Raw genomic sequence first — 23,231 nt, 5'->3', positions numbered from 1 at the left:
GCCGCATTGGCCCCGCAGCGTGCGCGGCTCGGGGCTACGGCGGAGGGGCGGTCCTCGTGGCACACGCCTCTTGATGAGAGGCTGCTGGATCTGTCAATCCTGACCCGACGTCCCCATTGGCCACATCTCAAGCGGTCGGAGACAAGGCCCGCACGCCCATTGGCCGCGGGGCGAGGAAAAGAAGCGGCCTCACGCTGGGGCGTTGACACGGAAGTGGGTCCAGGTCCTGTACGTCGTCTGCGCCGGAACTTTCGTGAACCCCTCGTGCGATCTGATTGGCTGAGGGTAGCGCGAGTGGGCCTATCAAGAGGAGTCGTGGGGGGGTCCCGCTGCCCATTGGTCCGAAGGCACTTCACTCAGGCAGGGAGGCGGACTGTGCGAGGAGGAAGTGGCTGGAAGCCGTACGACCACCCGGGTGGGATGGAGGCGGCAGGAGGTGAGTGCGCTGGCCTGCGGGGCGTACTCGGTCCGCGGGCACCGAGGGAAGAGGGAAGGGGCTGGCCCGCAGCTGCTGGTCAGGGCTCCGGGTTTTAGCATACCGTCTTATTTACAGTGTAAATGTCTCAGAGGTGCTCGTGTGCGTCATTACGGCGCTTAGAAAGAAGTCTTGTTTGAATAAGGAATTCTAAGAAGGAGAAATTGGAACGTCACATACTCGCAGTTGTTTGTAGAAGTATTATTTTGTCTTTTAAGCCTTGATATATATATATATATGTGTATATGTGTGTGTGTGTGTATATATATATATAATTTAAAGGGAAGTTGCGTGGGATGGAATACGTACATTGGGCACAATAGGATTCTCACAGCTTAACCACGTTATCTTCCAAAAGATCTCAGGTCTGGTACCATGAGCACAAAGCTCTTACAACGCTGCATTCATCCATTGGATTATAAACGTAATACTGGAGAGAAAAACCTGAAAAAGTTTGTTATGATAAGGGCAGACTTGCTACAAGGTGAGAGGAATAGCTTCTAGATTGATGGATGAAGGTTTCTCTTTTAACTAAGGGGGAAGCACACATGGAAAGTAGGAAAGTACAAAAGCCTAACGGGCTTTGCAGTAAACCTCCCTGTGCCCAGAGGCAACTCCTGGTGTCCCTCTTATTTTTCTGGAAGGATTTTTTACATATAAAAATTTCCATATTTGTCCAGCGTATCAAATAGTCATGGTTTGGTTGAACCAGACTTAAGGTTTGACTGGGCTTTTTATCCATACAGAGGGCCCTTTACTTCCCTCCATGGGGAGATACTGCTTTCCTTTGCCTCTCACATCTAATAGGCACTCGGATTATCGTTGATGATCTGTTTATAAACTTTTTCAGTATATTTATAAGTGGAAGTTTCTTCTGGTTGGCTCCTAAGGATTGTTGTGTGAGAAGTGACTTGGGAGCAGCAGTGACTTGGGAGCAGCGGTGACTTGGGAGCAGCAGTGTCCTGTGTGATGCTCAAGCAGATAAAGTTCCCCAGTCCCACCAGTGAGGAGAGCAAGTCTTCACTATTAGGGGCCTGGCAGTGCAGCACCCGCACAAAGGGCGAGTAGGAATCAGGACCCACATCTGGCTTGTTCTTTCCCTAGTTTCTACCAGAGCACCCCTCCCCACACCAAAGAAATGTGAAATTGATTCCCAAGTAGTTTTTGATATTAAAGCAATTTAAGTAATAGCCTTTTAAGTTGATGCAGAGGTGGCCTGAGGCATGGTGTCCAAGGTATTTGTAGGCAATGATCTGGGTGGTTGGGGGGGGTGCCCTTTCCTTGTCACCTTACGAGATCTCTCGGCCCCCAGTACCAGACGGAGACCCAGGACAGGCGCTAGAACGCACTTGTGACAAGGACCTGCTGGAAAGCCAGGCCAGGAGCACTCTGAGTTTCTAGGGAGGCTTTGGTGGCGGGGGCCTTTGAACCTACCCATGAGAGATGGGTCAGGAGGGGGGTCAGTGTTTACTCACCTTTCGTTGAGCCCCTTCTGGGGACCTGGGTATGCAGTGAGGGTGGTGGAGTGAGTGAGCAGCTTGCTGCAGGCCAGGCAGGAGTCTCGATGGTGAGGTCCTGAGGGCGCTGGGGCAAGAAGGTGGGCATTTTGCCGGGGGTTTGAGGGTTGTTTGTATGCAGATGGCAGCCGCTGTGGGGAGGCAGGGATTGGAATGGTGAGTATTTACAGGGTGGCATTTCAGGCTCATTGAAAGGAAGAGCAGCTGGGGCAGAGCGACCAACAGGGCTTCCCAGAGTAGTTGGACCCGGGCCTGCCTGGGGCATGGCACTGATGCCTTGGCCACCCTTGCGTACCCAGGGTTTCTGAAGGCACGATCTTCAGCCATCCAGGTGACCTGACATCCGCACCCACACGATTGTGGTTGCTTCCCCAGACCTGTGGCCTCCCTCCTGAGAACTGGAGGCCAGGGCTGCCTTGAGTGCCTCTTCTGACCCCAGGGGAGGGGGTTGGGCACCTACAGTCAGACCTCAGAGCCGTGAGTGCTGCCCTGGCACAGGTGTACCTCCTGACTGTAACGAGCACCCGATTTACGTTAGTCTCCACCCATTTCCCTTGGAATCAGCTGGGAGTCTTGGGCTTGAATTGGCCTTGTGCGCATGAGCTCACAGGTGCACATGAGCTCACAGGTGTGCATGCTGGAAAGAGGAGCAGTTTGAGGCATTTCCTGCCCCAGCAGCCCCACTCCAGACAGAGTGGGAGCAGCCATTTTTGAGGAACTGGTAGGTTGGGTCTGGGGCCTGCTGGAAGCCCTTTCACAGGGGCGTGTTTGCTCACGCCGGGGTGATGGAGCAGGTCTCAGGACTGCCCTGGTCTCAGGATCTGGGATGTAGGAATATCTGGTGATCCCGCAGTGAATGAACATGGAGGGCAGCTGGTATGAAGGAGAGCCCTGCCCTCCTCCCCTGTTGTCCTTCTGACTAGAGCCTGGAAACCTGGCCGGCGTCCGGCACATCATCCTCGTTCTTTCGGGAAAGGGGGGTGTTGGGAAAAGCACCATCTCCACGGAGCTGGCCCTGGCCCTGCGCCACGCGGGCAAGAAGGTGAGTGCCTCCCATCTCCTGAGCCGCCACCCCTGCCCCTTGTGGGCCTTGGCCGGTTCCCTGCATGCCGCGTGGACGTCCCGCCTCCTTGCAGGTGGGTATCCTCGACGTGGACCTGTGTGGCCCCAGCATCCCCCGCATGCTCCAGGTGCAGGGCAAGGCTGTGCATCAGTGCGACAGTGGCTGGGTGCCTGTCTTCGTGGACCAGGAGCAGAGCATCTCCCTCATGTCTGTGGGCTTCCTGCTAGAGAAGCCGGATGAGGCAGTGGTGTGGAGAGGCCCCAAGAAGAATGGTAATGACCGGACAGGAGACAGCACTGTCAGCCTGCTGGCCTCCCCAGCTGCCCTCTTGGTGCAGAAGCCCCAGGGCTGCTGGCTCTCCTCCACACAGCCCTCCCCCCACAGCACCAGCCTCGGGTAAAGTTCGAAAGACAGTAGTGCTGGCCTTTTCATTTCCAAGACTCTCCCGCTGTGCACCTAAGCAGTCAGCCCGCAAGTATTCGGACAGCGGGCCTGGGGGGCAAGAGCATGAGACTCAGCTGTGAAGCCTTCAGCCACCTGGTCCATCCCCTGGGGCTCAGACCACCCAGTGTGGGGTGCCTGGTGGCGCTCTGGTGCCTTTGAACAAGCAGATGGCATTAAACTCCCTCTGGTGGGCAGAGCGAGGCTGCCGGGTGTGAGAGCAAGCTCAGGGTGGGGGCTGCTTCCAGGACACACCGGTGTGGCATTCCACCCCAGGCCACCTCTCTCAGGCACAGATGCCTACCCCAGGAGGATGCGCACTAGCCATCCTCAGCTAAGGCCCGATCAGAAGTCCTGGGGTGGGGTGGGGTGGGGAAGGGTCTCCCCACCTTGCTGTACTCATCCTTCCCCTGGTGAGGAATGGCACACTCAGCTCTCGGGGTGCCCGGTTGTACCGGAACCCACAGACACCACCCTGCCCCAGGGCTGGGAGGAGGCAGCGGGCTTCGTGTGACCCCTTTGTGAGACCCTGCCTCGCCTGCTCTCTCCCCGACCCCGGGCCACCCTGGGTCTCCACAGCACTGATAAAGCAGTTTGTGTCCGATGTGGCCTGGGGGCAGCTGGACTACCTGGTTGTGGACACGCCCCCAGGGACCTCTGATGAGCACATGGCCGTGGTGGACACCCTGCGCCCCTACAGCCCCCTGGGGGCCCTCGTGGTCACCACGCCCCAGGTACTACGGGAGCACCCTCACCCTGGGGCAGGCGCTTTGCCCTACTCTTTCCACTCATCTTGGCTGAGTTTTCGGGATGCCCATCAGCTGGTCCCGTCTCTTTCCTGGTCTCCAGGCAGTGTCCGTGGGGGATGTGAGGCGGGAGCTGACCTTCTGTAAGAAGGTGGGGTTGCGGGTGATCGGGGTCGTGGAGAACATGAGCGGCTTCGTCTGCCCACACTGCGCGGTGAGTTGTAGGAAGTCGCAGGAAGTCGGGGGTGTGGGTGGTCGGCCTATCCCCTTTGAGGGTGGTGAGAGGCCTGGAGGTGGACCCCGCACCTCTGTGTTCTAGGAGTGCACCAACGTCTTCTCCAGGGGAGGCGGCGAAGAGCTGGCCAGACACGCTGGAGTCCCCTTCCTGGGTAAGCGAGCCAGGGCTGCCCCGGGGCCCCTGCTCTAGGTGGCCTTACCTCTCTACGCCTCCTGCACCCAGGGAAGAGGAGAGGAGGGTGGAAAGTCCTGTCCTCCCTGAGCTGCGAGTGTCAGCTCATCTCTAACAAATTGGTTCCCACCAACTGGAGAGAGGCAGCCCCCCGGGCTTTGAGCAGGTGTCTGCGGCTAAGACACCTGCTGAGACCACGGAGGTGCAGAGGGGCGGCCGAGGCTCTGCGAGCCTGTATCAGGGACGCCAGTGGCACGGGACCATGTCCCCAGCACTCACCCTGTGCTTTCTTACAGTGGCCGGAGCCTGAGAGGTGGTGGGGCCGGGCCTGCTGGGTGGGTTGCTGGCCGTTCCAGTGGAGACTGAGGCCAAGAGTACATTCCTGCCAGGCACCTCAGCAAGAGGTGTCTGCTCTCGGTTAAAGCGGCACTGCCAGTGGGCTCCTGGGCCGTGGGGAGTGTGGACGTGGCCTCCCGGCCCCGGGCTTTGCTCTCACCACCTGGCCCCTTCTCTGCCCCCTTCCTTTCTCTCTCCCAGGCTCTGTGCCCCTGGACCCCGAGCTCACGCGGAGCCTGGAGGAGGGCCGGGACTTCATCCGGGGGTTCCCCGAGAGCCCCGCGTTTCCTGCGCTCTCTTGCATAGCCCAGAAGATTCTGAATGAAGCGCCTGTTGGACTCTCCTGACCAAGGCAGTTTGAGTGTCTCCTCTGTGTGCTGTGGGGCTCATGCTCACAGCCTGGAACAGAGGCGGTGGCACAGTTCCTGAAACCCGTGGCCCTGGGTTGCCGTCACCATGTGCTCCTCTCCCCGTGGGCCTGCCCTGGACGTTTCTGGTGCTTCAGGAGCATCTCAGCATCAGAGCCACTGACAGTCAGTGGTTCCGCCTGGTCGGCCTGTGGCAGGGCCCGGGGATAGCGTGAGGTCGCGATGCCGTGGCCTGACCTCCCTGGTGGTGCAGCTCAGTACTCACATGCCCCAGATAGACGGGCTGCTCCCGACAGCCAAGTCTCCACGTTGTTCACAAAACTTGTGTGTCTGGGAGCGCGCTGGGCCTATAATCCTGGTGAAATAGGCAGCAGCACTCAGGAAGGTGTCAAACTTGTAATTCAGAGGAGCCCAAAATAAACCCGTCCCACCGCCGTGGTTACAGGTCTGACCTTTCTAGATCATTCTGCTCTGGTCCCGCCTCTCTGGCTTAGTGTCACCACGTCCTGTGGCAGACAGTGTCTACTCCCTAAGTCCCAGAAACTGGGCCAACAGCCCTGTCATCAACAGGCTCCTGGAGACTCTGGTGAAGATACGTTTGGGGAGAGTTTGTCAGGTAACTTGCGATGTGTGAGTGGCCATGCTTGGCCCAGTGAGAGCTAAGTGCCCGCCCCGCCCTCCGTGCTGCGGGCCTGAAGGGTTGAGCTGAAGAGCAGAAAGGTGAGTGTGAAACAGAGTCCCAGGAGTTTTCCCTGCACGGCTTCAAGGAAGGCCAGGAGGGGGAGGTTCTGGAAAGCAGGATGGTGGCATGGTGTGCTGTTCTTCCCAATGGGAGAGGTGGGGTGCTCAGTAGAGAATGTGGAACGGTCCCTGGGGCACGGGTGGCAGGGGGCCTGGGGAAGCAGCCCTCAGATATCACTTCTTGGGGGCAGATGGGGAGGCGAGGAGTGTACCAAGGATGGATGTTTCTTGTGGGGGTGGGGGGAGCAGGGGCAGAACTGTTGAGGGGTTTGGCCAGGAGCACAGGGACCTGGAGAGTGAGGGTCTGCACCCCCTCTGGCCCCAGGCTGGCCCCAGCAGGAGCAGCTGGGCCCCGGCTTCCCAGGACCAGGCCACCTCCAAGGACGCTGCCCAGCGAGGGGGCTGAGATGCCGAGGTTCCTGGAGGACCTGAGTAAGTGCCCCCCGCTCCTCAGGTGGGGATGGGGCCTGGGGACTAGTGGACGAGAATTGTCTGGGCACAGGACAGGAAGGGTTGTGGTTGGGCATGTGGGACCAAGGCAGCCAGAGGTGGGGCAGGCATGGCATAGAGGGGCCTGCGGCCCAGCCAGCACTCCTCCCTCCCTGAGCTCCCCGCACAACCTCATACGTGGCCACATTTATTGGGTTGCTTTTAATTGATAGTTGGGGAGGCTGTGTCCCCGACCCTCCCGGTCAGGCCCTCAGGGACCAGGCTGGGGCCCACAGGTCCCAGGTCCATGTCCCCTGGGGTGGCAAGGGCCCGTCCAGACCGCAGGGCAGCCTCGGGTCAGCAGTGGGCAAAGTGGGCCTCGCCGATGTCGCGCAGGTCAAGGCCCGAGATGCTGGGGGGACTGGCGCAGGTGATGTTGTTGTAGGCGTATGCGGGCGGCTGGTGGCCGTCATCTCCCTCTGCCATGGCCTGGACGAAGCGGGGCACGACGCCCGGGTGCTGCAGGGTGAAGGCCCTCAGGGCCTTGAGGGGGCAGCCGCAGTCCCAGGGGTTGCCCTCGAGCCACAGGCGCTCCAGGCCGGGGGGCTGCGGCACAAAGGTCCGCAGCGAGTTGTTCCGGAGGCTGAGGTAGCGCAGCCGCCCCAGTGGCGCGAGCACAGTCTCAGGTAGCGCCTCCAGGCGGTTGTGCGACACATCCAGCCAGAAGATGTGCTGCAGGGGCCCCAGGGCATCCACCGATAGCGCAGACAGCCGGTTGCGGGACAGGAGGAGGTACTCCAGGTGGCTGAGGCCCTGGAAGAGCTGGCCAGGCAGGTGCGTGAGCTGGTTGGAGGTGAGGTCCAGCTCTAGCAGCTCGGCCAGCCCCCCCAGGCTCTGCTCATCGATGGCCGCAATGCCGTTGTCCTTGAGGAAGAGCCGGCGCAGCCCCGAGAGGCCGGTGAAGGTGTGTGGGCCGAGGCAGCCCAGGCAGCTGCCCTCCAGGTGCAGGCTGTGCAGCTTGCCCAGGCCCTGGAACGCCTGCTCTGGAAGGTTCCTCAGACAGTTGCCAGAGAGGTTCATGACGGCCAGGTTGTAGAGGCCCAGGAAGACGCCTGCCTTGAGCTCCTGTAGCTGGTTGTTGTTGAGCGCCAGCACCTCCAGCTGGTCCAGGCCCTCGAAGGCCTCTTCCGGCAGCTGCCGGATACGGTTGTAGCCAAGCTGCAGCTCCTCCAGGAAGTGAAGGTCCTTGAAGGTACGGGGCCGTAGGCCGGCGATGGCATTGTGTGAGAGGCGCAGAACGTGCAGGCCCAGCAGCCCCGGGAAGGTGTCCTCCAGGAGGCCACCCACGCGGTTGTGTGACAGGTCCAGCCAGCGCAGCGCCTTCATGCCCAGGAAGGCACCTGGGGCCACAGCGGTGATGAGGTTGTGGTCCAGGTAGAGCTTGTGGAGCTTGGGCAACTTGACGAAGACATTGGGTTTGACGCTCCGCAGGGCATTCCTGCTCAGGTCCAGCTCGCGGAGCTCACTGAGGCCGCAGAAGAGCGCGGGCTGCAAGTAGGCCAGCTTGTTGCCCGCCAGCACCAGCTCGCGTAGGCTGGCCAGGTCCTGGAACGCAGTGTCGGGCAGCACGGCCAGGCTGTTCCAGCCCAGGTTGAGGTCCCAGAGGTGGGCAAGGCCCCTGAAGAGGTCCTCGTCTACCCGGCTGAGCAGGTTGTTGTTGAGGCCGAGCGAGGCCAGGCCCGGCGTGTGCAGGAAGGTGCGGGCTGCCAGGCTGCGCAGCTGGTTCCGCTCCAGGTGCAGGTGGTACAGGTTCTGCAGGCCCAGCAGCGCCTGCGGCTCCAGGCTGGCCAGCCCGCTGCCTTGCAGGTTGAGGAAGCCCAGGCTGGAGAGGTTCCGGAAGGTGGCCGCGGGAATGAAGGAGAAGTTGTTTCCATCCAGCCACAGGGCCCTGGTGTCGTCTGGGATGCCGCTGGGCAGCCGCGTGAGGTTCCGAGAGCTGCAGAAGACGCTGAGCTCATCTGTGTAGTCGTCGTGGCCGCAGGAGCAGACGGCTGGGCACTGGGGGCCCTCAGGGTCTGCTGGTGCCGCGGACTCCACTTCCTCCAGGCTGTGGGAGCCCAGCACTGCCCAGGAGACTAGCAGCACCACCAGGGCCGGGCCTCCTGTGGGGAGAGGGGCTTGGGGAGGCAGCACTGGGGCAGCCCAGGATGTAAGCCCAGGGCAAGCAAGACATGGAACCTTCCAGGCCTCAGCCACACACCTGGACCACAGCACACAACTATTTAGAGAAGGCACTGCTGACCGGACCAGAGAAGGTATGGGCTGAGATCTGGGTCCCCCACTTAAATGGGAAGCGGAGACCAGGCAGGACGACTGGGATGTTCTCTGGTTCAAAACCAACTGCCCTTTCCACCCCACAGGACCAACGGGGTGGCAGTGCCTGTTCCAGAGAAAACTGAAGGCTGGGGACCTGGCCACTAGGCCGTGTGTTCATCTGCGTCCCCAAGGTGGACACTCAAGCCAGGCTAGGCTGCCAGGCAGGCCTGGAGGAAAGTGTGAGAGAACGTTCTGGAGCAGGCTCGGGTGGGTATGCACTTGCTGCCCTGATTGTCTGGACAGTGAGCTGGATGCCCGCTGCCCCAGCTAGACCCCTGACTGGGGGGTACTCACCTCCATAGTGTGTCCGGCATGCACCCAGGGACTTGGCCCAGTGCTGGTGTGGGGAGAGGAAGAGGGTGCAGGCCTCAAGGGCAGATGGGGACCCCAGGCCACTGACCCACCGGAGGTTGGGTAGTGGCACAGGACAAAGGATGCCAGGCTTCACAGCAACAATCCCCATAAGTTCCACTGGGCACTGGGCTGCCCACCACATCAGGCCTCTCTCTGGTCTCTGAGAGTTCCGGGTCCCAGGGTGGACACGCCAGCTGGATTGGGCTAGGCTCCGAGAGGGGACAGAGTGGCAATGGACTGGCCTCCGAGCAGCTGGGAAGGCAGCATGCCCTGGCCCAGTGGAGGGTCTAAGGCAGGGCCCCTGGGGTAGCAGTGTGGGTGCCCTTCCTCCCCTGCGCTGCCAGCCTGGGCCCTCGGGTAGGAGAGGAGGGAGCAGGAGGCAACAGCGATTCTCCAGAGCCAGGCACCCCACCACCCTGAGTGGCCACATTTCCCCCATGGGCTCCCAGAGCCCCAGCCCACCTAAAGTTGAGCCCTCCCTGGGGGCAGCCCCTACCCCAGTGAGCTTGGGGGCACACGGTCGCCGCCCCCACCCCGAAGTGAGTGGCTGGGGCACGTGGGGGCCTCACCTCTCCTCAGGGCCATCCCTCGTGCAGAGCAGTCCGCAGGCGGGCAGGGATTGGGGCGCGTCTGTTGGGGCCGGCTGCTCCTGCCCTCTGGATTTCCCCACTGCCTCTGGGACAGCCAGCACCCTTGTCACTGGCCAGCCCAGCCTGCTGGCCCCAGCTCCATTAACCCCCTCCTGCCGGGCTGCCAGCATCAGCACTGGGGCCCAGGGTGCAGATGGCACAGGGGACAGGCTGGGGGCTGCATCTGCCCTGACGCATCTTCAGGGTGCAAGGTGGCCCGGGGTGCAGCTCTAAGGGACAACAGGGGCCCATACCCCCATCTTCCCAACCCCCCCATCTTCCCATCCCCCTGCAGGGCTGGGTGGAGCAGAGCTGGGGCTGCAGGCAATACTGGGGGGGGGTCTCCCTTGGAGCAGCCTGTGAGGAGCTGGTGCTCAGCCAGCTGCCCTGCCTGTGGGTAGGGGCCCCTCAGGGGGCTCCTAGGGTCTTCCCTCCCAGCAGATGGCCATGTGGGAGTTAAGCAGGAACCACACGTCTCCAAATGGGCCTGCCCATCTACCCCCGGCATGCTGACCACTCCCCCCCTCCTCCCCATTTCCTAACTGCCTGGGTGGGGTCCTTGTTCAAGCTCCCAGGGGCCTGGCCCAGCCTTGGCTTCTCCCGTGACCTCAGGGTCAGCTGCTGTCTGGCCACTGCCCCTCCCCCTAGCCTCTTCTAGGAATGCTTGGCAGGGCCCCGGCCACTTTGTGTTTGTTTTCCCCAACAATGTCCTCCCAGGAAGAGAGTGGGGGATGGCTGGCCTCGGGCGCGAGGTCTTGTGGCTGTGAGACCAGCCCCCACCAGCAGTGGGCCCCATCCTGCCCTTCAGGGCTCCTTTGGGGCCACGGCCACCCTGCGCTGCACAGGCCCTGGGACAGGTACCCAGTGCCCAGCCTGAGGTCAGCCACAGGTCAGACATGGTAAGAAGGGGTGTGGCTGCTTGATTCAGGGCACCATCCTCCCCTCCACCTGGGGAGCCCTGGGCTCTGCTCTTCCAGATCTGACCACATCTACCCCAGGCTGCCAGGTACCATGCTGCCCTCCAGCCACCCCTTCCTCCTTTGCTGAGGACCCTTCCTCTGGCTGCCAGACGTGCCTGCCCACCAGTCCCTCTGCTCTGCCTGGGGCGGGGGGCCTGTGCGCGGAAGGGGCCAGAAGGCACTGAAAAAGGCAAAACTTGAGTCCGGGGAGGGCAAGGCTTGTCAAGCTTTAGGAGACTCTTGAACCTCTTGGTGAGGCAGAGAAGGAGTCAGGTCTGCCTCCTGAAAGGTGCATGGGTGAGGAGAGAAGAAGTGAGGTACGCAGGAGCTGTCCGGGCCCAGGAGAGGCTGGAGGCCAGCCCCGCCCCCAACCTCGTGGTGCCCCCTCCCCAGCTCATCCTGCAGCAGTGCCGAGGGGCGGCTTTGTCTTCCTCCCTTTATTGAGCTTTGATTTTTTTCCAGGTCGTTTCTCAGCTTCTCTTCTGAGAAATTATAGATCTGCAGGGAGAAAGTCCACACCCAGAAATTTACACGGTAAACATACATTTACACAGTAGAAAGTGCGGACTCAGCAGGAGTCCGGGGCCATGGGGCCTCTTCACTGGGAAGCTCTCCGCATGCGGGCCAGACGCACGTGGACTGGAAGGAGGGTTAGCATTCCTGTCTCCTCACACTTGGAGGGTTGGGGCTGGAAACTTCCTGTAAATCCCCAGTCGAGCTTGTGTGGCAGAGAACCCTTATCGGGACTGTGGCAGGCAGGTTAGGTATTTGTAAACCTTTCTCGAGTCCTGCGGTAACACTGGTGTTCAGCCTGCTGAGTTCAGAAAAGACCTCTATTCTGGCCGCCCGGGGCCAGCTCTGTCCCTGCTCCCCCAAAGCGGCCAGTCCTGACCCAGGCTGACTACTGCCCTGGTCTCTCTTTACAGTTCACCCCCTGAGGGTCCCCCCGAGGAGTCTGGTTTCTGGTCTTTGTGGAAATGGTGTTGTACAGAAGCCCCAGGCCCAGCCACTCGTGTGCCAAGTCATAGCATCCCTTCCCTCCTTCCTGTCGTGGTGCTACGACCCTGTGGGGCCCTTGTGCGTTCCTGTGGTCCTGAGTGGACCCACTGGGACCAGCCTGTGTCATCCTTGCAGGTAAGGCCAACCCCTTCCGGGGTAGTTAGGGGTCACACCTTCCTGGAGCCAATAGGGGTGCCCTCAACACCACCCCCACCCTGTCTTCTCAGCCCTGAAGGTGGGGGGACAGTGGCTTTCATTGTCCTGTGTTTGTTCAATCACTAATGATGGCAGCTGTTCACAGGGAGGTTCATTGGCCAGTGGATTGTCCTTTTCTGTAAAGTACATGTTTAAGTCTTTTGCTGTCAGTGTAACTTATGTTTTTTTTAAAACTGTATGCTGGATGCAAGCCCCTTGTTAGGTATGTGTGGCCAGTGTTGTCTTCTGCACTGTGGTTTGCCTCCATTCTCTTCATTGTGATTCTGGTGAGAGTTCTTAATTTTAACATGGTCTCATAAGGTGTTCCTTAAATGGAAAAACTGCAAAAAAAGTTTTTTTTATCTAGGCTGATGATTTCAGTTTTTTTTATCTAGGCTGATGATATCATGATTTCAGGTCCCGTTCAGCACATGGACTTGAGTGTATTCTCTTAAAATACTGTGTGAACGCGTCACTGCCCTACCTTTCTCTGTGACGTCTTTGGGCCACCCTTTCACTTCCTAAGAGTGAGGTGATGCTCAAGTTTCATTCTTTTTGGTGGGTTATGATCGCCTCCCCACATTTAGTGCAGTGGCTTTCCTTCCCTCTTCACTCCTGGACGCCACCCTTGACGTGGTCAGGGGCCGCATAGCCTGGCCCTTTCTGGGCTCCCCCTGAACCATGGAGGCAGAGCAGATCCTCCTCTGTCTGCAAGAGCTTCCAGGCTCTTCGTGGTCCATGTGTTTCCTTGTCTACGGTGGGAGCAGCCTGTCCAGGTTTGACTTGTGTTGCAGTTTGAGTCTTCCAGTCTGTGGACATGGCATAATTAGGTCGTCTTCAGTTTCTTTCAGTGGTGTTTTTGTAGATTTCCATGTTACGATCTTGCATATATTTTTTAGATTTTTTTTTTCCTGTAGGTGGTTGTTACTTTTTTTTATTTTTAAAGAAGATGTTGGGGGTAGGAGTTTATTTATTTTTGCTGTGTTGGGTCTTCGTTTCTGTGTGAGGGCTTTCTCTAGTTGTGGCAAGCGGGGGCCACTCTTCATCGCGGTGTGCGGGCCTCTCACTATCGTGACCTCTCGTTGCGGAGCACAGGCTCCAGACACGCAGGCTCAGTAGTTGTGGCTCACGGGCCTAGTTGCTCCGCGGCATGTGGGATCCTCCCAGACCAGAGCTCAAACCCGTGTCCCCTGCATTAGCAGGCAGATTCTCAACCACTGCGTCACCAGGGAAGCCCTGGTTGTTACTTTTTTTTTTTTTTTTTTTTGCGGTACGCGGGCCTCTCACTGTTGTGGCCTCTCCCGTTGCGGAGCACAGGCTCCGGACACACAGGCTCAGTGGCCATGGCTCACGGGCCCAGCAGCTCCGCAGCATGTGGGATCTTCCCGGACCGGGGCACGAACCCGTGTCCCCTGCATCGGCAGGCGGACTCTCAACCACGGCGCCACCAGGGAAGCCCGGTTGTTACTTTTGATACTATTGTAAGTGTTATCTTTTTTCCTCTTTCATTTCATTTTGTCTAAGCTGAAATATTTTTCTAGAAGTATGTTGGGATAATGTAATAAAGTATTAATTGTGGTGCCTTTACCCAACGATTGTTTCTAAAACAGCTTGATTGATGTACAATTCTCACACCATAAAGTTCACCCACTGTCGATATAAAATTCAGTGATTCTTAGTAAATGTGTACAGCTGTGCAGCCACACGCACAGTCCAGCTTTAGAACATCCCCATACAATCGGTGGCCTTCTGTATCTCACCTTTTGCACTGAGCATGTTTTCAGGGTTCATCTACATAGTGTATATCAGTACTTCATTCCTTGTTATGGCTGGACAATATTCTGTTTTATGGATTTGCAACATTTGTTTATTCATTCATCAGATGATAGGCATCTGGTTTGTTCCTATTTTGGGGTTATTATGAATAATGTTGCCATGAACATTTGTGTATGAGTTTTTGTGTGGACGTAGCTTTCACTCCTCTTGGGTAGATTCTTAGGAGTGGAATTACTGGTTCACATAGTATTTATGTCTAGTTTTTAAAAAACTGTTTTCCAAAATGATTGTATCATTTTACAAATTACGAGAATTCCAATTCCACATCCTCACTACTATTTGGTATGGTCAGTTTTGTTTTCTTTTGTTTTTTAGCTCTTCTGTTTCTCTGACAATTGATATTGGGCACCTATTCATGTGTTTGTTGGCATTCTTATATCTTCTTTGGTGAAGTGTCTGTTCAAGACTTTCGTTCATTTTTTAACTGAGTTGACTCCTTACTGAGTTGCAACACTATATATTATGGATATGAGACTTTATATATTATGGATTATCAAGGATAACATTTGCAGATATTTTTCTGTTCGTGGTTTGTCGCTTTTTCATGTTGTCTTTTGAAGTACGAAAGTTTATTTTAATGAAGTCCAAAATTTATCAGTTTTTTTCTCTCATGGCTCATCATTTTGGTGTGGTGTCTGAGAACTCTTTGCCTAACCCAAGATCACAAAGATCTTCTAATCAAGGATTATAGGATCTTTCCATTTACTTACATCTTCTTTCTCTTAGTTTGCAGTGTATAAATCTTGCACTAATTTTGATCATTTCTAAGTATTTTGTTAGTTTTGATGCTATTATGGAGTTGTTTTAATTTCGTTTTCAGACTGTCATTAGTATGTGCAAATACAACAGATTTCTCTTGTTAATCTTGTGTTCTAGGACCTTACTGAACTTATTAGTTCCAGGTATGTGTGTGTATCTGGATTCCTTAGGATAAGCCACATATAGGATCACACCATCTGTGAATAAGGACATTTTTACTTATTTTTACTCCTTTCCAATATGTATACTGCCGTGTGTGTGTGTGTATGCCTTATTGCACATCAGTACAATGTTGAGAAGTGGCAAGAGCAGATATCCTTGCCTTGTTCCTGATTTTAGTGGGAAGCATTCAGTCATCCATTGTGAACTATGATGCTGGCTTATGTTTTTCATTGATGCTGTCACAGGCAGAATAATGCTCCCAAACCAAAGATGTCTGTGTCTTTATCCCTGGAATCATGAATGTGTCAGGTTACATGGCAAAGGGGAATTGAGATTGCTAATCAGCTGACCTTAAGATAGTGAGATTAATGTGGATTTTCCAGGTGGCCCCATTGTAATTACAAGTGTCCTCTAAAGTGGCAGAGGGCGTCAGAAGAGGTCGGTGTGAGGCAATGAGAGAAGGACTCAACCCACAGCTGCTGACCTTTGAAGATGGAGGAAGGAGGTCAGGAGCCAAGAATGCAGGCGCCTCTAGCAGCAGGAAAGGGCAAGGAAACAGATTCTCCCTTAGAGCCTGAAGAAGGAACCAGCTCCGTGGACACTTTTAGTCCAGTGAGACTCATGTCAGACTTCTGACCTCCAGAACTGTTAGATGATACATTTGTGTGGTTTATTTCTTTTATTTATTTATCGATTGATTAGCTGCGTTGGGTCTTCATTGCTGCGTGCAGTCTTTCTCTAGTTGCAGCGAGCGGGGGCTACTCTTCATTGTAGTGCATGGGCTTCTCATTGTGGTGGCTTCTCCCATTGTGGAGCACAGGCTCTAGGTGCACAGGCTTCAGTTGTTGTGGCACGTGGGCTCAGTAGCTGTGGCTGGCGGGCTCCAGAGCGCAGGCTCAGTAGTTGTGGCACATGGGCTCAGTTGCTCCACGGCATGTGGAATCCTCCCAGACCAGGCCTCGAACCCGTGTCCCCCTGCATTGGCAGGTGGATTCTTAACCACTGCGCAACCAGGGAAGTCCCCATTTATGTTGTTTTAAACAACTAAGTTTGTAATGATTTGATACAGCAGCATTTAGAAATTACAGATGTCCTTTAAACAGGTCGAAGAGGCTCCCTTCTATTCCTAGTTTGTTGACTTTTTATCACGAACAGGTGTGGGATTTTGTCAAATGTTTTCCTTCATCCACTGAGATGATCTTGTGGATTTTGTCCTTTATTCTATGACTGTGGTTTATGTTAATTGATTTTTAGATGTTTAACCAACCTTGCATTCCTGTGATAAATCCCACCTGGTTGTGTATAATGTTGCTGTATTTGGGTTGCTAACGTTTTAAAGATTTTACATCTGTATTCATGAGGGACATTGATCTCTCGTTTTGTTTGGTATCAGGATAACATTAGCCTCATAGAATGAGTTGGGAAGTGTCCCCTCCTGTATTTTCTGGAAGAGTTTGTGAGTGATTAGTGTTACTGATAGAATGCACTAGTGAAGCCATGTGGACCTGAGCTTTCCTTTGCATGAAGACTTCAGACTTTTGTTAAATCAATTTAAGGAATTTGTCCATTTCATCTAAAATCTAATTTGTTGGTATAGTTTCCCTAGTATTCCTTTGTAAGTCCTGTTCATTTCTGTAGGATTGGTAGTGATGTACCCTTTTTCATTCATGATTTTGGTATTTGTGTGTTACTTTGTTGGTCAGTGGTTTTCGTTTTTTGTTTCATTCATCTCCTTGCTAATCATTACTATTTCTTTTCTTCTGCTTCCTTTGGGTTTTGTTTGCTCTTCTTTAGTGTTTTAAGGTAGAAGCCTAGGTTTTGTGAGGCCTTTCTTCTTTTCTCATACAGGTGTTTAAAAGCTATATACATTTCCCTCCAGCACTGCTTTAGCTGCATCCCACAAATTTTGTGTTTTGATTTCCACTCTTTTTGACCCACACACTATTTAGATGTGTTAACTTCCAAACATTTGGGGGTTTTCCAGGCTTCATTTTGTTGTAAATATCTAATTCCACTGGAGTTTGAAATTACAAAGTATACTCTGTCTTTTAAAATTCATTGTGATTTATAGTCTAAGATATTGTCTATCCTGGAGAATGTTCCATGAGCACCTGAAAATGCTGGTGGAATGTTCTATAAATAGGTTCAGTTGAGTGACAGTGTCCTGTTATCAACTAGACTATTAAAGAATCTCCATTATTTTAAGAGTTTTTTTTAAATTATTTATTTTTGGCTGCATTGGGTCTTCGTTGCTGCGCACAGGCTTTCTCTAGTTGCAGAGAGTGGGGGCTACTCTTCGTTGCAGTGCGCAGGCTTCTCATCACAGTAGCTTCTCTTGTTGTACAGCATAGGCTCTAGGCACGCGGGCTTCAGTAGTTGTGGCACATGGGCTCAGTAGTTGTGGCTCATGGGCTGTAGAGTGCAGGTTCAGTAGTTGTGGTGCACGGGCTTAGTTGCTCCCCAGCATGTGGGATCTTCCCAGAACAGGGTTCGAACCCATGTCCCCTTCATTGGCAGGCAGATTCTTAACCACTGTGCCACCAGGGAATCCCTCCATCATTGTTGAATTACTTATTTTATCTTTGAATTTCTAAAATTCTTTGGTCCCTGACCATTCAGACTAGACATGAGGTATTCATTCCTTCAAAAGAGGGTTGTTAGAACAGAAATCAGAGGAAAGAAAAGAGATTATTAGAACCTTAAAAAGTCAAGATTCTGGCCTAAGAAAATATTCTGACAAAGAATAAGAAAACTCTTTCTTTGAGCTACGGAGCAGGAGAAAGGCTGGAGAAGAAAGGAAGAGAAGGAACCTGATTTTCTGCCACCTCAGTGGAATCCCAGATGGGCCTAAGGGCCCCAGAGCAGAGGTGACCCTGACCTTTGCTGAGGACTGACTGAGACACGGTGGAACAGGTGTGTGTACCCTGGGGACACACATGGCTGCAGGACCAGCCTTCCTCTCTGGATCCACAGCACCTGGGCCAGGCTCTCTCCCAGATCCACTGAGATCCAATTCTTCTCCAGGCCTCTCTGCTGCCCCAACTCAGAACCAGTGTCCATAGAAGTGGATGGTCCAGGAAAAGCCTCTCCTTTTACAGTTTTACTGACAGATTAATAGTTAAAAGTTTCAGATTATTAGAGAGAGGTGGGGGATGCACAACATTGTGAATGTACTAAATGCCACTGAATTGTTGTCCCTGGTGGTCCAGTGGTTAAGACTCTGTGCTTCCAATGCAGAGGGCACGGGTTTGATCCCTGATCAGGGAACTAAGATCCTGTATGTTGTGCAGTGCAGCCAAGAAAGTAAAAAAAAAAAGGCCACTGAATTATAAACTTAATTGTATGTTGTGTGAATCTCACCTCAATTTAAATAAGTTTTAAAAGTTCTATTTAGTAAAATACAGTCACTCCTAAAATCTAAGCAGTGTTACAGCTGGAGAGAAATATATCACATTGGGATAGCACATGACACACAGGTCAGGTGGGTGGCTGTCAGAAAAGCAGCAAGGACCTAGTGTGCTGGCTGTGGGAAGTAAGACCACCACCTGGGGGCACCTCCCAGAGAGTCAGGGTAAATGCACAGAGGTGTAGCTTGGTGAGAGACGGAGCCTCCACCCAGACAGTTAACTGAGCAGTCAGGAAATACTTTAAAATAAAAATCCTCAGAGGGAAGCAGGCAGGCACTGGGTCAGGGATCAGGAACTAGTGAAGAAAATGCTTGGGCTCTGTTTATACTAGTGCCCGGGAAGAAACTGAGGAGTTGTGGCAGTTTACATGGCCAGATTGTAGGGCTTCACAACAGACGCTCTGGGGGAGTTTTTACCTTTACATTCTCAAGAAAAAGGATGAGAGATCCCTGAGGAGCTAAGAAAGCAGGACCCCAAAGCCATAGGACAGACAGCAAAGGGCTCAGATAGGAATGGGGAGGGAAGACAAATGCCCACGTCAGAGACAAGAGGACATTACAGACCAGATTTGAAAATGTAGGAAAGAAAACAACTTACCAAAAGCAGCTGAAGAAGGATAGAAGTAACAGCCCTTATAACCATTAAAAAACAGGATCACTAGTTTTTAAAATACCCGCAAAAGAAAGCACAAGGCTCAGACTAGCATTACCTTCTACAAACTCCCCAAGAAGTGAGGAAACGTTCCATGTCACCTTATTTCCAAAACCAGACAGGGACTGTACAAGGAGAGCAAGCCAGCTGCAGAAGTTCCGATGAAATGGGATCTCGCCCAAGAATAAAATGACTAGGCACTGAAAACTGTTGGGATAATTCAGCCGACCAAAGGAGAGTATGTGGTAAGACCCAGCTCCCACTCGGATGACCAGCAAGCTAGGAAGACTTGCTCAGCTTGACAACAGCTACTCAGCCCGCCTGCCAGCCTTCCAGGGACTAGGGTGCTTCCTCCTGGCAATACACCCCCTCTGGTTCTCCCCCTACCCCTGACATCTCCATCTCACTCTCATGTGATGGTGCCATCTCCTGGCTTTGGACTCACCCACATGCTGGAGACATTTTAAACTTGACCTGCCCAAAGCCAACCGCTCAAGCCTGTGAGCCCCTCACAGTCTCCCCATCCTGGGAAATGGGTGTGGAGTCTCCCTAACTCATCACTCACAGCTCAGATCCAAGCTGGGACCAAATACTGCTGCCTCCACCTCAGCTCCCACTGGGAACCCTGCCACCACTCCCTCCTCCACCGGCCCTCCCTGGGCTGCTGCCCCAGACTTGTCTCCAGGGGCCCTGCCACGACACACTGAGAAGTCCTGGTAAAGCTCAGCTCTGACCCCGCCTCTGCACAGCTCAGAGTGGACACCGAGGTCCTTGCACGTCCTGTACATTGACCCTCGCCTGGCTCAGCTATGCCGGCCTCTTGCTCTTCTGCAGACCTGCTCCAGGGCCTTTGTACTTGCTTTTCTCACCCAGATATCTGCATGTCTCATTCTCTCCATCCTCTCATTGTCACTCACATGTCACCTTAGCAAGGCCCCAGCCACTCTACTTAAGAAGGCTGACATCCTCGGCTCCCTCTGTACCTTTTTCTGCCTTATTTTCTCCACAGTACTTCTGTGTGACCTGCTTGGTATTCCACTCATCTTGTCTCCTCTACCAGGACAGAAGCTCCACAAGGGCAGGAATTTCTGTCTGTTCACTCTGAATCCCCAGAGCATCTCACTACCTGCCACATCGTCAGCATTCAGGTATTTGTTAAACCAATCAATGAAGCCAGGAATAAAGGCCCGCTTGCCTCGGGGAGACATGAAAAACAAAAGCCCTGTTGATGGTACCACAAAGGCCCACAAAAGAAACAGTTACCATCAGGCTGGGCAAGCGTAGCAGGGTCCCCAGGAACAAGGCTGACTGCACTCCTATACGCTCCTGACCCCTGGAGTGATTTAAAACAAAACACCATTTATAACAGCATCAAAAGACATACTACTGAGGGGCCAGAGTCCCCACAGAACCAGCCTCTAGGGAGGAAGTTATAAACCCTGATGGAAAAGTTTGTCTGGTCTTGTCCCTGGTTTGGGGAGGGAGACTCTAACTCCTGGGAGTGTCCTGAGGGGTGGGGACTTCGTCATTTACAGTATAGTGAGCACCTGAGTTTATGCTAATGTAGTGACTCAGAGCTGTCACCAGGGAGCCCCACCTGTGATCAGAGGGTGGAATGGCTGGGGGGCGCTGGAGTTCATGCTGTGGATGACACAGTGACACCCCAACCCAACTGGAATACTGAGGCTCAGTGAGCTTCCTGATGTGCCAGCACGGTGGGAGCCTGCATTCCATGGAGTGAGGGCATGGCTTGGCCACCCAGACCCTCCCCACCTCGCCCTGTGGGTCTCTTCACTTGGCTGGTCCCAGTTTGTATCCTTTATAATAAAACTGTAAAATCGGGCTTCCCTGGTGGTGCAGTGGTTGAGAGTCCGCCTGCCAATGCAGGGGACACGGGTTCGTGCCCCAGTCCGGGAAGATCCCACATGCCGCGGAGCGGCTGGGCCCGTGAGCCATGGCCGCTGAGCCTGCGCGTCCGGAGCCTGTGCTCCGCAACGGGAGAGGCCACAACAGTGAGAGGCCCGCGTACTGCAAAAAAAAAAAAAAAAAAAAAAAACCTGTAAAATCATAAATGTTGAGCTTCCCTGAATTCTGAATCAACCTAGTGAGTTACTGAATCTGAGAGGTCATGAGAACCTCTGAACTTGTAGCCAGCTGGTTAGAAGTGCAGGGACCCCCAAGCTTCTGGCTGGAGTCTGAGGTGAGGGCGGTCTTGACGGGGGACCGTGCCCTTGCCCTGTGCTTGTGCTAATGCTGTGGTTGATAGCAGAGTTGCCCTGCACACACAGCATCAGAGACCCAAGTGGATGGATGGATAAGCAGCGTGTCATAATTGGAAACTCCCCACGTCACAAAAAAGTCACTTCTTCCCAATCTAACAAGTCAACATTATTCCAGTCCAAATCCCAGACATAAATACCCTAATCTTTATACATAAGAGCAAAGGGCCAAGACTCTCCTGATGAGGTTGGGCAGCATTCCTGGAATTGAAGGTCCTAAAGCTGTTGTAACAGGGAATGTGGGGCCAGCGTCAGGACAGACAGACATACCAGTGGGATGGAGAGCCACAAAACAGGTCTGGACCCCTGGATGCTGGCTCACCACAGCTAGCAGTGCAGAGGGGGTGGGATATCAGGTGTCCGTCTCCCAGACACCAGTATAAACAGCTCAGTCACAAGAATCACAAACCTGAGTGTGAAAAGCAAAACAAAAAACTACTGGATGAAATTATAGGAAGGCATCAGAGGTGGGAAAGAGTTATTACACAGGGCACAAAAGCATTTATCATGAAGGAAAAAATATACATTTGACTACATTAAGAATTTCTTCAACAAGACACCAGTGTGAAGCCACAACAAACTAGCAGGAAACTGCAAACACACAGAACCAAAGAAATCATAAAATATGCAACATGAAACAAAGAACTCCTAACTGATCAGTAAGAAACAAAAACCTGGTAGAAAACCCAGGAAGAAACCTAAGAGGCAGCCCCCAGGTGAGGAAATCCAAGTGGCCAATAAGCCTGTGGAAAGCAGTCAACCTCCCCCCCACCCCCGAACAGGTAAACACCCGTGAAACCTCCACAAAGTGCCATCCACACCCACAGATCAGCGAAAACAAAGGTGTCTGACAGTGGGTGTGGCAGGCGTCTGCAAGCACAGTGGGAGATGCTCTCCAAGAATGAAATCCCACTTGCCCAGCGCAGCAGCCGGAGCCTGGATGAGAGCGCTTCAGAGCCCATGTCGCAGACACACGACACAGGGCACCAGACATAGCTCTGAGAACTCGCCCCATAGCCCGGCAGCAGCGTCATCACCAAGGGTAAAACATGCCAAGTGGGGCTTCCCTAGTGGCGCAGTGGTTGAGAGTCCGCCTGCCGATGCAGGGGACACAGGTTCTTGCCCTGGTCCAGGAAGATCCCACGTGCCGCGGAGCGGCTGGGCCCATGAGCCATGGCCGCTGAGCCTGCGCGTCCGGAGCCTGTGGTCTGCAACGGGAGAGACCACAACAGTGAGAGGCCCACGTACTGCCAAAAAAAACATGCAAAGCGAAATGCCCACTCTTGAAAGCTCTGGGCTCTTGGAGGACAAGGAGTGACTTCCTTGTCCTGTGGCCTCGGAAGCAGGGTGGTGGGGTGCGTTTTTCTTTACGTTTCTTTAGATGAGGGACGCAGGACTAGGGTGGACACCAGTGGGAAAGGGGGCTTTTGGCAGCTGGTTCCAAGGAGAAGCACTCACCCCTAGTGCAGGTGCTATGCTGCTGGTGGAAACCAGCAAGGAGCTCAGTGTCCCTGGGGAGGGGCTGCCAACAACATGAGCCACCTGGGGGGATGGGCACAGCACCCACAGGTCCACAGTGACCCTCGGGCATCGCAGACCGAGGCCTCAGCATGTCCTGAGACGCCTGCACCTGCACGTCCAGTCGCTGGTACAAAGCCACGAAACAAAGCACCAGGAGGACCCGTGCAGACCCCACTCCATGACACCCTGGGGGTGGGGGCTGCTGCTCACAGGGAGCTTTGGTTCCACCTAGAACATCATCGTCTTTGGAGAAGCCCACACAGGCAGCTGCGGAGTGACACGGGCCCATGCTTGGCCAGGACAGGGACATGAGGAATCCAGGGGGGCGGCGACAACCACGCTGCATCATGACCCATCTGTATGAGGCGTACAGGGGGGTGACATCAACAGCAGCAGCAGCGGGCCTCAGCTGGACAGGAAGTGTTCAGTGAGCATCACCACATCAGGTGAGACCCAAAGACTTGAGCACCCGGCTCAGCAAGCAGAGCCTCACAGACCCTGGGTCTGTTCTCATCACAGACCAAGGCAATATGGAGAATCTCCAGATCCAGAAATGAGTTGGTTGGGAGGGCTCCCCGC

General features: G+C 54.3%; 2 protein-coding genes across 20 annotated transcripts in view; one reads left to right on the top strand and one right to left on the bottom strand.

Moving 5' to 3' along the window:
- The first annotated feature begins 59 nt into the window (after positions 1 to 59).
- Positions 60 to 23,231, top strand: part of NUBP2 (NUBP iron-sulfur cluster assembly factor 2, cytosolic) — a 26,732-nt gene continuing 3,560 nt past the window's right edge. The window contains exons 1-14 of one of the 19 annotated variants that reach the window (XM_060285650.2): positions 62 to 436; positions 2,916 to 3,034; positions 3,129 to 3,327; positions 4,076 to 4,230; positions 4,346 to 4,456; positions 4,562 to 4,631; positions 5,189 to 6,075; positions 6,422 to 6,528; positions 8,464 to 8,840; positions 8,946 to 9,108; positions 11,306 to 11,377; positions 11,770 to 11,977; positions 18,971 to 19,097; positions 19,862 to 20,694. In XM_060285650.2, the coding sequence (XP_060141633.1) occupies positions 421 to 436; positions 2,916 to 3,034; positions 3,129 to 3,327; positions 4,076 to 4,230; positions 4,346 to 4,456; positions 4,562 to 4,631; positions 5,189 to 5,334 (816 nt within the window). In that variant the 5' untranslated portion in view covers positions 62 to 420 and the 3' untranslated portion in view covers positions 5,335 to 6,075; positions 6,422 to 6,528; positions 8,464 to 8,840; ... (3 more) ...; positions 18,971 to 19,097; positions 19,862 to 20,694. The other 18 variants (XM_060285644.2, XM_060285640.2, XM_030872170.3 and 15 more) reach the window with 18 other exon arrangements.
- On the bottom strand, positions 6,482 to 9,012 carry IGFALS (insulin like growth factor binding protein acid labile subunit; the record flags this gene model as incomplete). The annotated part of the gene is made up of 1 exon (XM_060285626.1): positions 6,482 to 9,012. A coding segment is annotated over one exon (2,130 nt), but the record flags the coding sequence as incomplete, so codon positions are not given.

The sequence above is a fragment of the Globicephala melas genome, chromosome 15 (assembly GCF_963455315.2).
Source record: "Globicephala melas chromosome 15, mGloMel1.2, whole genome shotgun sequence".
NCBI classification, from domain to species: Eukaryota; Metazoa; Chordata; class Mammalia; order Artiodactyla; family Delphinidae; genus Globicephala; species Globicephala melas.
This window is presented reverse-complemented; position numbering and strand designations above follow the sequence as displayed.